General features: G+C 42.4%; 1 protein-coding gene across 1 annotated transcript; it reads left to right on the forward strand.

Annotated features, from left to right (window-relative positions):
• The first annotated feature begins 9150 nt into the window (after positions 1–9150).
• LOC148136455 (putative G protein-coupled receptor 139) lies at positions 9151–12335 on the forward strand. Its single transcript, XM_087983332.1, has 2 exons — positions 9151–9220; positions 11428–12335. The coding sequence occupies exons 1-2, from the start codon at positions 9151–9153 to the stop codon at positions 12333–12335; spliced, it is 978 nt and encodes a 325-aa protein (XP_087839458.1).
• The last annotated feature ends 887 nt before the right edge of the window (positions 12336–13222 follow it).

Below are 13222 nucleotides of genomic sequence, written 5' to 3' on the forward strand. Positions count from 1 at the left end.
CAATGAATGCAGCACCTTCTCACATTGTCCCTAACCAGCCGCTCTCACCACAGAATGCATCATCTTCGCACATTCTCCCTTACCTCCCACTCTCACCAGTGAATGCAGCATCTTCTCACATTCTCCCAACCTCTTCTCTGCCCTTTTCCCTCCCTTGTGCATGTGCTGCCTATTCACTTGCTCCGGACTCCTTGCCATCTTTCCCCTAGCTGTACCAACACTAACAGCTGTGGCAATCACTTCACTACCATTCACACGTTCTTAGTCGGTCTCTTATTCCAGAAGGAATCTCCACAATTAGGCATAAGGTCCAAGAGGGGTAGTGAACTCCTCAATATTCAAATACTCCCCATAACAGGGAAATGATCCTGACCTAAACAACCATGTGCGACTGACTGAATGTGTCCTGAACTGATATCGGAGACTCCCCTTGGCTCACTGTACTGGGGCCCTTGACTAACCGTGGACAATGATATCAATCTTCCTGGTTTTGTGTCTGTACTAAACAACAAGCCAGCACAGCAGTTGGGTGAGCCTGGTCGCTCTGGCAGAAGGGAAATACTGCTCCAGAGTTCGGCACGCAATACCTCTGTGAGCATTCTACTCAGCTCGAATCTCACGTGACCAGCCTCAGACCTTCAAGGGAAACCAAACCAAGTTTGTCCACTCTCTCCTTAAAGCTCATCCCCTCCCAACCAGATTACATCCTGTTAAACTGTCTCTCTACTCTCCCCAAAGCATCCACATTCACGAGTGGCGTGGCAACTAGCACTGTACATAATATTCGAAATGTGGCTAAATTAATGTTCTATGAAGCTGCAATATTATTTGCCAACTTTTATATAAATGCCCCAATCGATGAAGGCAAGCATGCCATGAAAATTCTTGACTGCCTTGTTCACTTGGGTTTTCACTTTCAGGAGCCTGTCGACATGTCAGCCTCGGAATCCCCAGCAGAAATTGATGTTATGAAGAATTCTTCCATTTACTGTTTACATATCTCCTGCATGAGTCCTTCAAAAATGTATCACCTCTGAACTGTCCAGATTAAATTGCATCTGCCGTTTTTTGTCTCCAAGTCCGCAGCCTATCCATGTCCTGAAATATCATCTGGCAATTGTCCTCACTTTCCGCAGCTCTCTGAATTATGTGTGGTCTCGAAGATTTCTAATCAGAATACCTACTCTCTATCTCCAGAGCATTTATATATTTTCATAAACACCAGGAGATACAGTGTTGATCACTGTGGAACACAACTGGTCAAAGGTTTGAAGGCAAAAAAATCCATTCAACAGTCGTCTGTCTTCAGTCACCAAATTAGTTCGATATCCACTTTACCACCTCACGACAGATCCCACTTGACTTCACCTTCTGTATCAGCCAGCCATGATGGACCTTGTCCAAGACTTTGCTTGGGTCCATTTGGATAACATCCAGCTCCATGCCCTAATCAAGAATCTTTGTCACTCCCTTCAAAAAACTCAGTCGTATTTGTGAGACATGACCTCCCTGCACACAATCATACTGCCTATTGCTAGTAATTCCATATTTTACCAAATGAGAATCAATCCTACCTCGAATAAGTTTCTCTGATAATTTCCCTCCCACTGACGCTCACTGGCCTGTAATTTCCTAACAAATCCTGTTACCTTGCTTCAACGAGTGAACAATGTTGGAGATTCCACAGTTCTCCGAAATGTCTCCTGTGACGAAAGAAGATTTGAAGAACACAGACAACGGCTCAGCATTTTATTCCCGCTCCTCCCTCAGTATTCTGGGATTGATCTCTTCAGGTCCTGCGCACGTGTACACTTTAATATTTATCAAAGTGTCCAGTACCTCCTCCATATTGTAATTAGAAACGCTCTGGACACATATCCCTTTCTATATTCACCATTCACCATGTACTTATTTTTGTGAATACAATGCAAAGGGTCTGTTCAGGATTTCATCCAATTCAACTCCACACATAAACTCCCTGCATTTTCATTTGAGTGGACCCCTCCTTTCACTAACTTCCCTCTTGCTGATATGTTTCAATTCATTTGGGATGTGGGCTTTGCTGGCTGGTCAGCATTCATTGCCCTTTCCTAGTTGCCTAAGAGAAGGTCGTGCTCAGATGTCTTCTTGAACAGCTGCAGTCCACCTGCTTTCGGTTGTCCCACAGTGCCATTTACTGAGGGAATTTCAGGATTTGGATCAAGTCACGGTGAAGGGACGGCAATATATTGCCAAGTCAGAATGGGGAGAGGCTTGAAGGGGATCTTGAAGTTGGTGGTGTTCCCATATATCTGCTGCCCTTGTCCTTCCAAACAGAAGTGATGATAGTTTTGGAAGGTGCTGTCTGAGGATCGGTGGTGAAGTTCTGCATCTTTTAGATAGTACACACTATTGCTAATGAGCATCAGTTATGTAGGGATGGATGCTTGTGGATTTGTTGCCAATCAAGAGGGGTCTGCTTTGTCCTGGATGGTATTAAGCTTCTTGAGTGTTGTTGGGGCTGCACCCAGCCAGGCAAGTGGGGAGTATTCCATCATACTCCTGCCCTGTGCATTATAGATGGTGGGACAGGCTTTGGGGAGTCAGGTGGTGACTTAGTCATCACAGTACTGCAAGCCTCTAACCTGATCTTGTAGATGTTTCATGACATTTGTGTGTTCAGTCCAGTTGAGATTCTGATCATTGATAACTCCAGGATGCTGATAATGATAGACTCAGTGATTCCATCACACTCCTGACTTGGGCATTGTAGATGGTGGACAGGCTTTGGGGAGTCAGGAGGTGAGTTACTCACCACAATATTCCTAGCCTCTCACCTGATCGTGTAGCCATTGCAATGCATTTGTGTGTTCAGTCCAGTTGAGATTCTGATCAATGATAACTCCAGGATGCTGATAGTGAGGGACTCAGTGATGATAACACCATTGAATGTCAAGGTGTTTCCATTTTAACTTATTGGAGACGGTCATAACCTTGAATTTGTGTAGCATGAATGTTATTTCCCACTTATCAGCCCAAGCCTGGATATCATCCAGATCTTTGTGCATTTAGACATGGACTGCTTTAGTGCCTGAGGAGTGGCGAATGGCACTGAACATTGTTCAATCATCAGGGAACATCCCCACTCCTGACCTTATGATGCAGGGAAGATGATTGACAACGCAACTGAAAATGGTTGGGCCTCGGTCATTTCCCTGAGGAAATCCTGCAGAGATGCGCTGGAGCTCAGATGGCTGACTTCCCACAATTCTCACCATCTTTCTGTGTGTCAGGTATGACTCCAACCACCTGAGAGGTTGCCCCTTGTTACCGCTAATGCCAGTTTTAGGCAGGCTCCTTGATGCCACTTTTAATCAATTGCGGCCTTGATGTCAAGGGCTGGCACTCTCATGTCACCTCTGGAATTCAGCTCTTTTTCTCCTTGTTTGGGCCAAGGTGGCGATGACATCAGGAGCTGAGAGGCCCTGGTGGAACCCAAGCTGGGCATCACTGAGTAGGTGCTGCTTGATAGTAATGTGATGGAAGGTGTCATTAACAATAGTGATGATCGGCAGTGGACTGGTGGGTTTGGGAATTGGCCGGGTTGGATTTGTCTGTTTTTTGTTTGCAGGTCGTACCTGGGCAATCTTCCACAATATTCGGAAGATGCATGCATTGTAACTGGTCTGGAACAGCTTGGCTAGATGAGCAAAAAGGTTTGGAACACAACTCTTCAATACTACTGCCCGAATGTTCTCATAGCCTTTGCAGTGTCCAGTGTTTCCAACGTTTCCCTAATATCTCGTGGAGTGAATCGAATTGACTGAAGTCTGGTATCTGTAATGCTGGTAATCACTGGCGGAGGCTGAGATGGATCATCCACTCGGCACTTCTGGCTGAAGATTGCTGTGAAAGCTACAGCCTTATCTTTTACACTGAGGTGCTAGGCTCTTCTATCAATGAGGATGGGGATATTTGTGGAGTCTCCTCCTCCAGTGCGCTATTTAATCATTCGCTACCGGTCACGACAGAATGTGGCAAAACTGCCGAGCTTGGATCTGATCTATTGATTGTGGCATCGCTTAGCTCTGTCTAAAACTTGCTGTTTATATTGTTTGCTATGCAACTAGCCTTACTTGGTGGCTTCGCCAGCTTGGCACCTCATTTTCAGGTATGCCTGGTGCTGTTCCTGGCATGCCCTCCAGTACTCTCCATTGAACCAGTGATGATTCCCTGGTTTGATGGTGATGGCTTTGTGGGGGATATGCCGGGCCATGATGTTACACTTTGTGTAAGTACAAGTCTCCTGCTGTTGGTGTCCCACAGCGCCTCATGGATGCCCAGTCTTCAGTTGCTCGAATTGTTCAAAGTCTGTCCCATTGAGCACAATATGAAGGGCGGCCCTTGGACTCCAAAGAAGCTCTACCAAGCCCACTCATACCAATACAGTCATGGACAGATGTATTTGCAGCTGACAGATTGGTAAGGATGAGATCAGGTATATTTTTCCCTCTTGTTGGTTCCCTCACCACCTGCGGCAGACCCAGTCTAGCAGCAATGTCCTTTAGGACCCGACCAGCTCGATCAGTAGTCCTGCTGCCGAGCCACTCTTGGGGGTGATCATTAAAATCCCCCACCCAGAGAATATTTGGTGTTTTTACAGTCCTCATTGTTTCCTCATCATGTTGTTCAACACGGAAGAGTACTGGTTCATCAGCTGTGGGAAGATGATACGTGGTAATCAGCAGGAGGTTTCCTTGCCCATGTTTAACCTGAAGCCATAAGTCTTCACAAGATCAAGTGTCAATGTTCAGGAATCGCAGAGAAACTCCCTTCGCCTTTGTACCACTGTACTCCCACCTCTACTGAGTCTATCCTGCGGCTGGGACAAGGCACATCCAGGAATGTGATTGTGGTGTCAGTGTCATTGCCTGTGAGGTATGATTGCATGAGCATGACTACGTCAGCCTGTTACTTATCTAGTCTGTGAGGCAGCTCTCCTAATTTTGGCACTAGCGCCCAGATCTTAGTGAGTCGACTTTTGAAAGTCCCACAAGGCTGTTTCTGCCATTTCCTTTTCCGGTGCCGAGTGTGATGTTTGCTGATCCATCCAGTTTCATTTGTTTGAGATTTTGTAGCGAATGGTACATCTGAATGGCTTGTTAGGTTATTTTGAGAGTGCAATTGAGAGTCAACCATATTGCTATGGATCTGAAGTCACACATAGGCCAAACCAGGTGGAGATAGTAGATTGTCTTCCCTGAAGCATATGGTCTTTTCTGACAATCTACAATGGAAACAATGGCATTAGCAGATTCTTAATTTCAGATGTTTTTAAAGTTATTGATTTCAAAAGTCCGCTATTTGCCATGGTGAGATTCGAACCTGGGTGCCAGGACATTAGCTGAGTTTATGGATTAACTGTCACGTGGAGGCCAATCAAGATGAAGATAGCAGATTTAATTCCCTGAAGGACACTGAGGAAGTTGATGTATTTTTCTGACAATCCACAATGGTTTCATTATCACTATTAGGTCCTTACTTCTAGATTTATTGAATTCAAATTCCACCATCTGCCGCAGGATTCAAAGTTGTGTCCCCAGATCATTTTCTGAGTCTCTGGTTTAATAGTCGAACGATAATACCAGTAAGCTATCGCCTTCCCTGACAGTTTATTCAGGTCAGGTCATGCAATAATGAAAACATTTCTTTCCTAATGTCTATCCCTGCACTGTTGCACTATTTAGCCTCGAGATAATAAGCTTCAGTTTACGGGCTCAAAAGTGAGCTGAAATCTATAATTCACTTCACCAAAACGCAATTTCCCCAAATGAAGTTAATAATTTTGAGCAGGTAGACTCCTTTTTTGTTTTCTCATTAATTTACTTTATTTTAATCTAGTTAACAACATTCATGGATGCTTAACCATTTTCTCGAATGCAGATCTGAATTTGCTCTGAGCTACTGCGGTGACAAATGTGTTGTTGCATGCGCACAATTGCCTTCACATATTGTTTTCTTTTAGATGGACATTTTGCAGATTGCTGAAGTCTGTCACTTTATAATCATCTATGAATCGTTCTTAAGAAGAAATAGGCAAGAAATTCATTCATGATTTGATGATGGTGCCAGAGACAGAACATGATAAATTGATTTCGTTTGTGTGGCCTTCCATCTATTCAGTGTAGTGGGGACATTTTGGAATATTGCTATGTATTGCTGGTATACCAGTTTCATCTGGAGAGTTTAATGCCACACCGTTTGTTGGAAACCTCTCCAGGAACTTCCAAGATGGTGACAAATGTTATGATATGCACCTCTTCATTTCATTAAACATTATCCTTTCCTTGTGAGTTTCATCAAATTGAAATGTGTAGATCTGTTAGTCACAAGAAAGATCACAGAGGTGATGAAGATAATATGACATGTTTCTCTTTCCTTTGTTGATATTATGGTTTCTGATAGCTTGGATAAGTATATAATGGTGAGACCACGATAATACTTTTGGGAATGTAAAGTCACTACACTCCCACAGGAGCACAGAATTGATCTCTCACCAGAGAGATGTAACTGGTGTCTGGTACAACCTGAGGGTGACCACCTCTCAGTCAAGGGGAGTGGTTGACAGGTTCCTTGGTTCGTCGGCTGATTTACTGTGCAGAATGAGACTAACAGCATCGGTTTATTTCCTGCTCTAGCTGAGGTTATCAGGATGGCTCTGCCTTCTCAATCTCATCCCTCGCTGATAGTGTGGTGAGTCTCAGATTAAACTCCCCACCAGTGCTCTCTCTCTCTCTCTCTCTCTCTTTCTCTCTCTCTCTCTCTCTCTCTCTATATATATATATATATATATATATAGATCATAGAACGTTACAGCGAAATACAGGCCCTTTGGCTTTCGATGTTGCATCGATCTGTCATACCAATCTGAAGCCCATCTAACCTACTCTATTCCATGTACGTCCATATGCTTGTCCAAAGACAACTTAAATGAACTTAAAGTTGGTGAATCTACTACCGTTGCAGGCAAAGCATTCCATACCCTTACTACTCTCTGAGTAAAGAAACTACCTCTGACACTTGTCCTATAACTATGCCCCCTCGTCCTTGCCGTCACCATACTTGGAAAAAGGTTCTTCCTGTCCACCCTCTCTAACCCTCTGATTATCTTATATGTCTCTATTAAGTCACCTCTCAACCTTCTTCTCTCCAACGAAAACAGCCTCAAGTCCCTCAGCCTTTCCTCATAAGACCTTCTCTCCATACCAGGCAACATCCTAGTCAATCTCCTCTGCACCCTTTCCAAAGTTTTCACATCCTTCTTATAATGTGGTGACCAGAACTGTACACGATACTCCAAGTGCAGCCATACCAGAGTTTTGTACAGCTTTAGCATAACCTCATGGTTCCGGAACTGGATCCCTCTATTAATAAAGGCTAAAACACTGCATACCTTCTTAACAACCCTGTCAACATGGGTGGCAACTTTCAAGGATCTGTGGACTTGGACACCAAGAACTCTCTGCTCATCTACACTACCAAGAATCTTACCATTAGCCCAGTACTTTGCATTCCGGCTACTCCGACCAAAGTGAATCACCTCACACTTGTCCACATTAAACACCATTTGCCACCTCTCAGCCCAGCTCTGCAGCTTATCTATGTCTCTCTGTAGCCTACAAAATCCTTCGTCACTATCCACAACTCCACCGACCTTAGTGTCATCTGCAAATTTACTAACCCACCCTTCTACACCCTCATCCAGGTCGTTTATAAAAATGTCGAGCAGCAGTGGACCCAACACCCACCTTTGTGGTACACCAATGGTAACTGGACTTGAGGATGAACATTTCCCATGAACCACCACCCTCTGTCTTCTTTCAGCAAGCTAATTACTGATCCAAACTGCTATATCTCCCACAATCCCATTCTTCCGCATTTTGTACAATAGCCTACTGTGGGGAACCTTTTCGAATGCCTTGCTGAAATCCATATACACCACATCAACCCGGTTTACTCTGTACACTACCTGTACACTAGCTTTCGGAGCACTGTTTATTCATCAGTACATGGCGTAGTGTCTGCCTAAACTCTATAATCTTTCTTGTGACTTACAGATCTAGACATTTCAATTTGATGAAACTCACAAGGAAAGGTTAATGACCACCTGATGAAGGAGCAGTGCCCCGAAAGCGAGTGCAACCAAATAAACCTGTTGGACTATAAACTGGTGTTGAGTGATTTTTAACTTTGTACACCCCAGTACAACACTGGCATCTCTAAATCTCTCTCTATGACAGTGCAGAATGTGGCGACTTTATCTTTGTAATATTGTCTCTTTTTAGGTCAGTGTTTGGAAAGCCCTTAAATAAATAGACATTGATTCTGTGATACCTCAACCTGTGAAATGCTATTTGGAGTTTCCTGTTTGTTACATCAATATCATGCAGGTATAACAAGTCCTGAATGATTATGCGAAAAAGTGACATCCAGTTCAGTAGCACATTGCATTTTAAAGCAAGCACTTCTTGACAAGGGACATCAGTTAAAGGAGAGTAGCTGAAGTTGACTGGCAAATTTTTCACCAGTAGTGAAGTGAAAGCGGTAAGCTGGTGAGCTGAAACCTTATGGTTATCGCCTCTATGAAGTCTGCTGAATATCGACTCACTGATCATTCCCAGAATGAAGTTGGATAATTTAAAGCAAAGTGAACAATTACTTGGTTATCCAACAAGTGGATAGAAATATTTGGAGCACCTACAAGCGAAAATGTGGATAGAGACAACAGAGCAGCTGGTCACTTCGTGCTCAGTATCAGTTTTGTAATCTATTACTTATTTCTGTTGTAAAGAACAAGCTGAATTAATCATCATCAAAGTGTTCTAATTTGATGTAAAATTCAGATTCTGTTGCAGATGATTAACAGCATGTTTTTTAAAACTATTTGTTCCATTTGACAGTATGGAAAAGAAATGTTTGATGAAATGCAACATTACATTTGCTTAATGACTACAGTCTTTGTTCACTGTGATGTAACCTAACCAGTGTATTGGAAGATACCTCCTGCTGCTCTCTAATTGCATCTCTAAGGATTCAACATCAGCTATAAACATGGAGAGGTGGAAATAATGCATGTGGGATACAAACAGACATCAGTGCTCCGAGGAAATAATGCATCTTCCACCAAGAGGCCTGATCTATGCAATTTACTACACAGCCCTTGCAGGTATCGCAGTCCCAGGTAAAGTCCTCCGCATTTTAAGCATTTTGAAAAGCACTAGTTAAGTGGATTATCGTGGTAAAGATCTGTTGATGATAATTTTAACAACGAGATTCCAGCTGAGTTTTCTGAACAAGCTCTATCAGTTGGATTGATGTTCCAAGCTGAATGAACTTTTAAATGTTTTTCTTTAACTCAGTTAGAGTCGCGTTCTGATGTACATTCGGAGTGTCACTCGGTATAAAAATGGTAAAGGCATCCACTTGGACCACTGTCCCAAGAATATTTCTAAACTGTGTTAATTCTCACCGATCAGCCACTTGGTCATTGTCTGACTACGCCTTTGCCTTCACTGTTCCAGGCTTGGGCAGCACTGACCTTCTATCTATAAATAGCCGGGAGATGGTGACGGCAACCAATGATACAAAAATGCTCAAATCCATATACCTTCACTCAGAGGAGCAGCTCAGCTTCTGTCCAGCTGCGCCTCCCAACTCTGGCCCTTTGTCTGGTAAATGACACTGTTTCTCCACAGATCGCGTTGATTTTTTTTGTACACACGTGCAATTCTAATCTTTGCCTCTGATCCACTTTCCATTCCAGTTTTGACCTCCCATCATGCTTTTACTGCTCGCTCATCTTGCGTAAATGACATTAATTTGTTCCAAATCAGTTTGCCAGCTTTAAAATCAAATGCATCAGTTCCTTGTTTAACCTGTCTAGAGATTATGTAGCAAAGAGTTAACTCCAACGAGCATTTTGCAAGTTTCCATAATCGAGAAACAATGCTAATTAATGCAAGGGCTCCAAACACTGACGTGAAAAGTGTTCGTATTCCAACAATGAGGTCACCATCGTCAATGCTCTCATTACAAAGAAAGCCGACTGACAGAGTGGGTTGCTTCTGAGGGTCACCATATACCGCCAAGTGCTAACTTTGAAAAGGCAGACCCACCACGCAAACTTCAGTCGGTACAGGAATTGAACCCACACTTTGAAGGGAATCTTGCAGGGCAAATCAGACAACTGTCTAATAGAGCTAACAGTTCTCCGTTATCCCCTCCCCTGAGGTGTGGTGTCGCTCAGGTTATACCACCGCCAATCATCTCTCGCTGTTGAGAGAGCAGCACATTCTTCCTGTCGGGCTATGACGACTTCACCTTTATCTGGAAATATTATCGCAGTATTACCATCACATCCCATGCTATGATTTGCAATAAATTAGAAAGCAAAAGAAGACATTTGCCTGATTTCGGATATGATCAGGAATTATTTATCACCATGAGGACGGAACATAGTGTCACAGACGTCGACTGCACGGAAAAGAGTGATTTGAGCCAATGCATCTGTGCTGTTCCAAACACAACCTCACTTTTCTAATCCTATTTTCCAGCGCTTGCTCCATAACCGTGGATGCATTGGCTTACCAATTACACATCTATCTACTTCTGAAATGTTGTGAAGGTTTCTGGATCTCCTAACGTTAAGTAGTGAATTCCACTTGTCCCCCACATGCTGTGTGTGTTATTGTTTCCTCCCATCTCCTCTTATGGAGATAGACCAGCGTGGACTCTTCTGTTTAAAATAGTGCTACAGATTGCCTAAGACAAAATGGAGCTTGGATTTAATACCTTTCAGATGAAAATAAGAGTGTTTTATTCCTTGAAATGTTTGATTAACAATTCCAAGCCAAATTCTGACAGTTGCATCATTTATTTTCAAGCAGTTGCTAAAGTATTGCTTTGATTTAATATACATTTGTTGAATTCAGACAAGGTGTAGAACACATTCTTCGGGTTTGCACGCAATTTAAAATCACGAAAGCTGTTGTGTCACTTGAAGGTTACTTACATAGTTTGGTACTGGACTTGTACTTGGTCGATGCTACCATTTTTCATTCCAACAATGTCTATGTCCTCTTGAAATTCTCTGGACATACCAGCTCAGGCTGTGTTGCTTCACTTGTGCGGTGGATCATTTTTGTTTATTTAAATTGTACATAGGTATTAATATCGTGTTCATTTCCGTGTAGACTCCAAGTATTTCTATTATTATAATGATAAAACAGTAACTGACATCCTATCAAGTTCTCATGTATCCTACCTTATCTTTAGATGCTAAAATATATTTGCTTACTTCAAATGTCAAACCCCCAACTTTGCATTATGATAAGTGTAATGTTTTCGTCACTCTTAACTGACACTGGTCATTTCATTTTGTTTGAACAGTTAATTTACTGGCGATTGCAATTTTGTCCCGAGGAAAATGTGGACTATCGAGATGTATCACAAGGTACTTGGTGTCCATGGCAGTAACGGACCTCCTGGTTATCATTACCGCTGTACTTCTAAACCGTATTCCTGGGATTTATTTTCCAGGTTCTGTCCTATCGATTACTCCCGTCTGCAGTCTCACCATTGTTTTAATTTACGCGGCCAGAAATACTTCTGTCTGGTTAACTGTTGCATTCACTGTGGACCGGTTTGTTGCTATTTGTTGTCAGAAATTTAAAGTCAAATATTGTACTGATACAATGTCTGCTGTTGTAATCGGAACAGTTTGCTCATTGGGATGTCTAAAGAGCGTCCCGTGGTACTTTCTACATGAACCCATCGACATAAATAATAACATACCATGGTATTGCAGGTTGAAGAAAATCCGTTATACTTCCCTTTTGTGGATAACATTTGAATGGGTTGAGCATATTTTAACGCCATGTTTTCCATTCTTTCTGATTCTTCTGCTAAATGCTCTGACTGTCAGAAACATTTTGGTGGCCAATGAGGCCCGCAGAAGACTCCGCTCCCAACACAATGAAGAGAATAAGGCTGACCCGGAAATGGAGAGCCGGAGAAAGTCTATCGTTTTGCTATTTGCTGTATCCGGCAGTTTCATCCTTCTATGGCTGACGTTTCTTATCTACTTCCTTTATGAACGTTTTACAAATGATTATCAAATCACAGGTTTCAGCGATCCACAATTTATTCTTCGAGAATGTGGTAACATGTTGCAGCTACTCAGTGCATGCACCAACACGTTTATCTATGCCATAACTCAGAGCAAATTTAGAGAGGAGTTGAAGAACATTGTCAGGAATCCACTAATCGCTTGTGCAATTATAAGGAAAAACAAATGAAATAGAAACTACACAAGGGGGTTACCTGCCGCCAACTAGTGACATGATCTGGTGAAAAGTATACGGTTGCGAAGTGACTTTAATTATTCAATTCACTTTTGATCCAGTAAAAGGACATTTGATGACTTGGTGCTAAATACATTTCCTCCCGTTTGTGTAGCCTGGTGTAGATGAAGTCTGGTTTGAAATGGCAGGGAGAACTGGTTTCCGCAGCTCTATTAGGTACGACCAGTAATTGTTTCTTCTGCAATGTCAAACACATTAAAATAAAACGTATAGAGCAATTTGTGAGTTTAAAAAGGATGTGTCAGCTATTTTGTAAAAAGATTAATCTTGCAATCTGAGATTAACTTCTGTAGTGTGATGTGGGTGGAAAAAAATAAAGTGCTTTGAACATCTTACTTCTTCCTCAACGAATGATTTCTCTCTCCCTCTCAAATGAGGATAGGTTTGACAAGGTCAATGTGTCTGAGACATGTTTGGAGTTTCTGCATTCACTTCTTTCCTTCCTCTCAGAATTAGATATAATTCCACATTTCGGCTTCGTTTTCAGGGAACTCATTCACAGCTATCTCCAAATGAAAATTGATCCCTTCAGAAAAGGTACATTGACCACGTTCTGAAAATTTATTTTCACAGTCTTTTTATTTTCTCTGCATGTGTTATGAATTCACACATCTGTATATGAAATATTACACCTTTCAGACATAATGTGGGCCAATGCTATGTTCATTCCTTCCCAACTGGAAGGGAACAGAAATGTCTAATCCGAATACATAAACCTGTTGCTAATTAGTATGGGACAGCTTTCGTTTCGGATTGACGTTGTTACCATTGAGTCATTGAATCCCACAGCATGGAAACAGGCCCCTTTGCCTCTAACTGGC

The sequence above is a fragment of the Chiloscyllium plagiosum genome, unplaced genomic scaffold (assembly GCF_037043375.1).
Source record: "Chiloscyllium plagiosum isolate Xiang-an unplaced genomic scaffold, Cpla_swu_hap1 HiC_scaffold_45, whole genome shotgun sequence".
Taxonomy (NCBI): Eukaryota; Metazoa; Chordata; class Chondrichthyes; order Orectolobiformes; family Hemiscylliidae; genus Chiloscyllium; species Chiloscyllium plagiosum.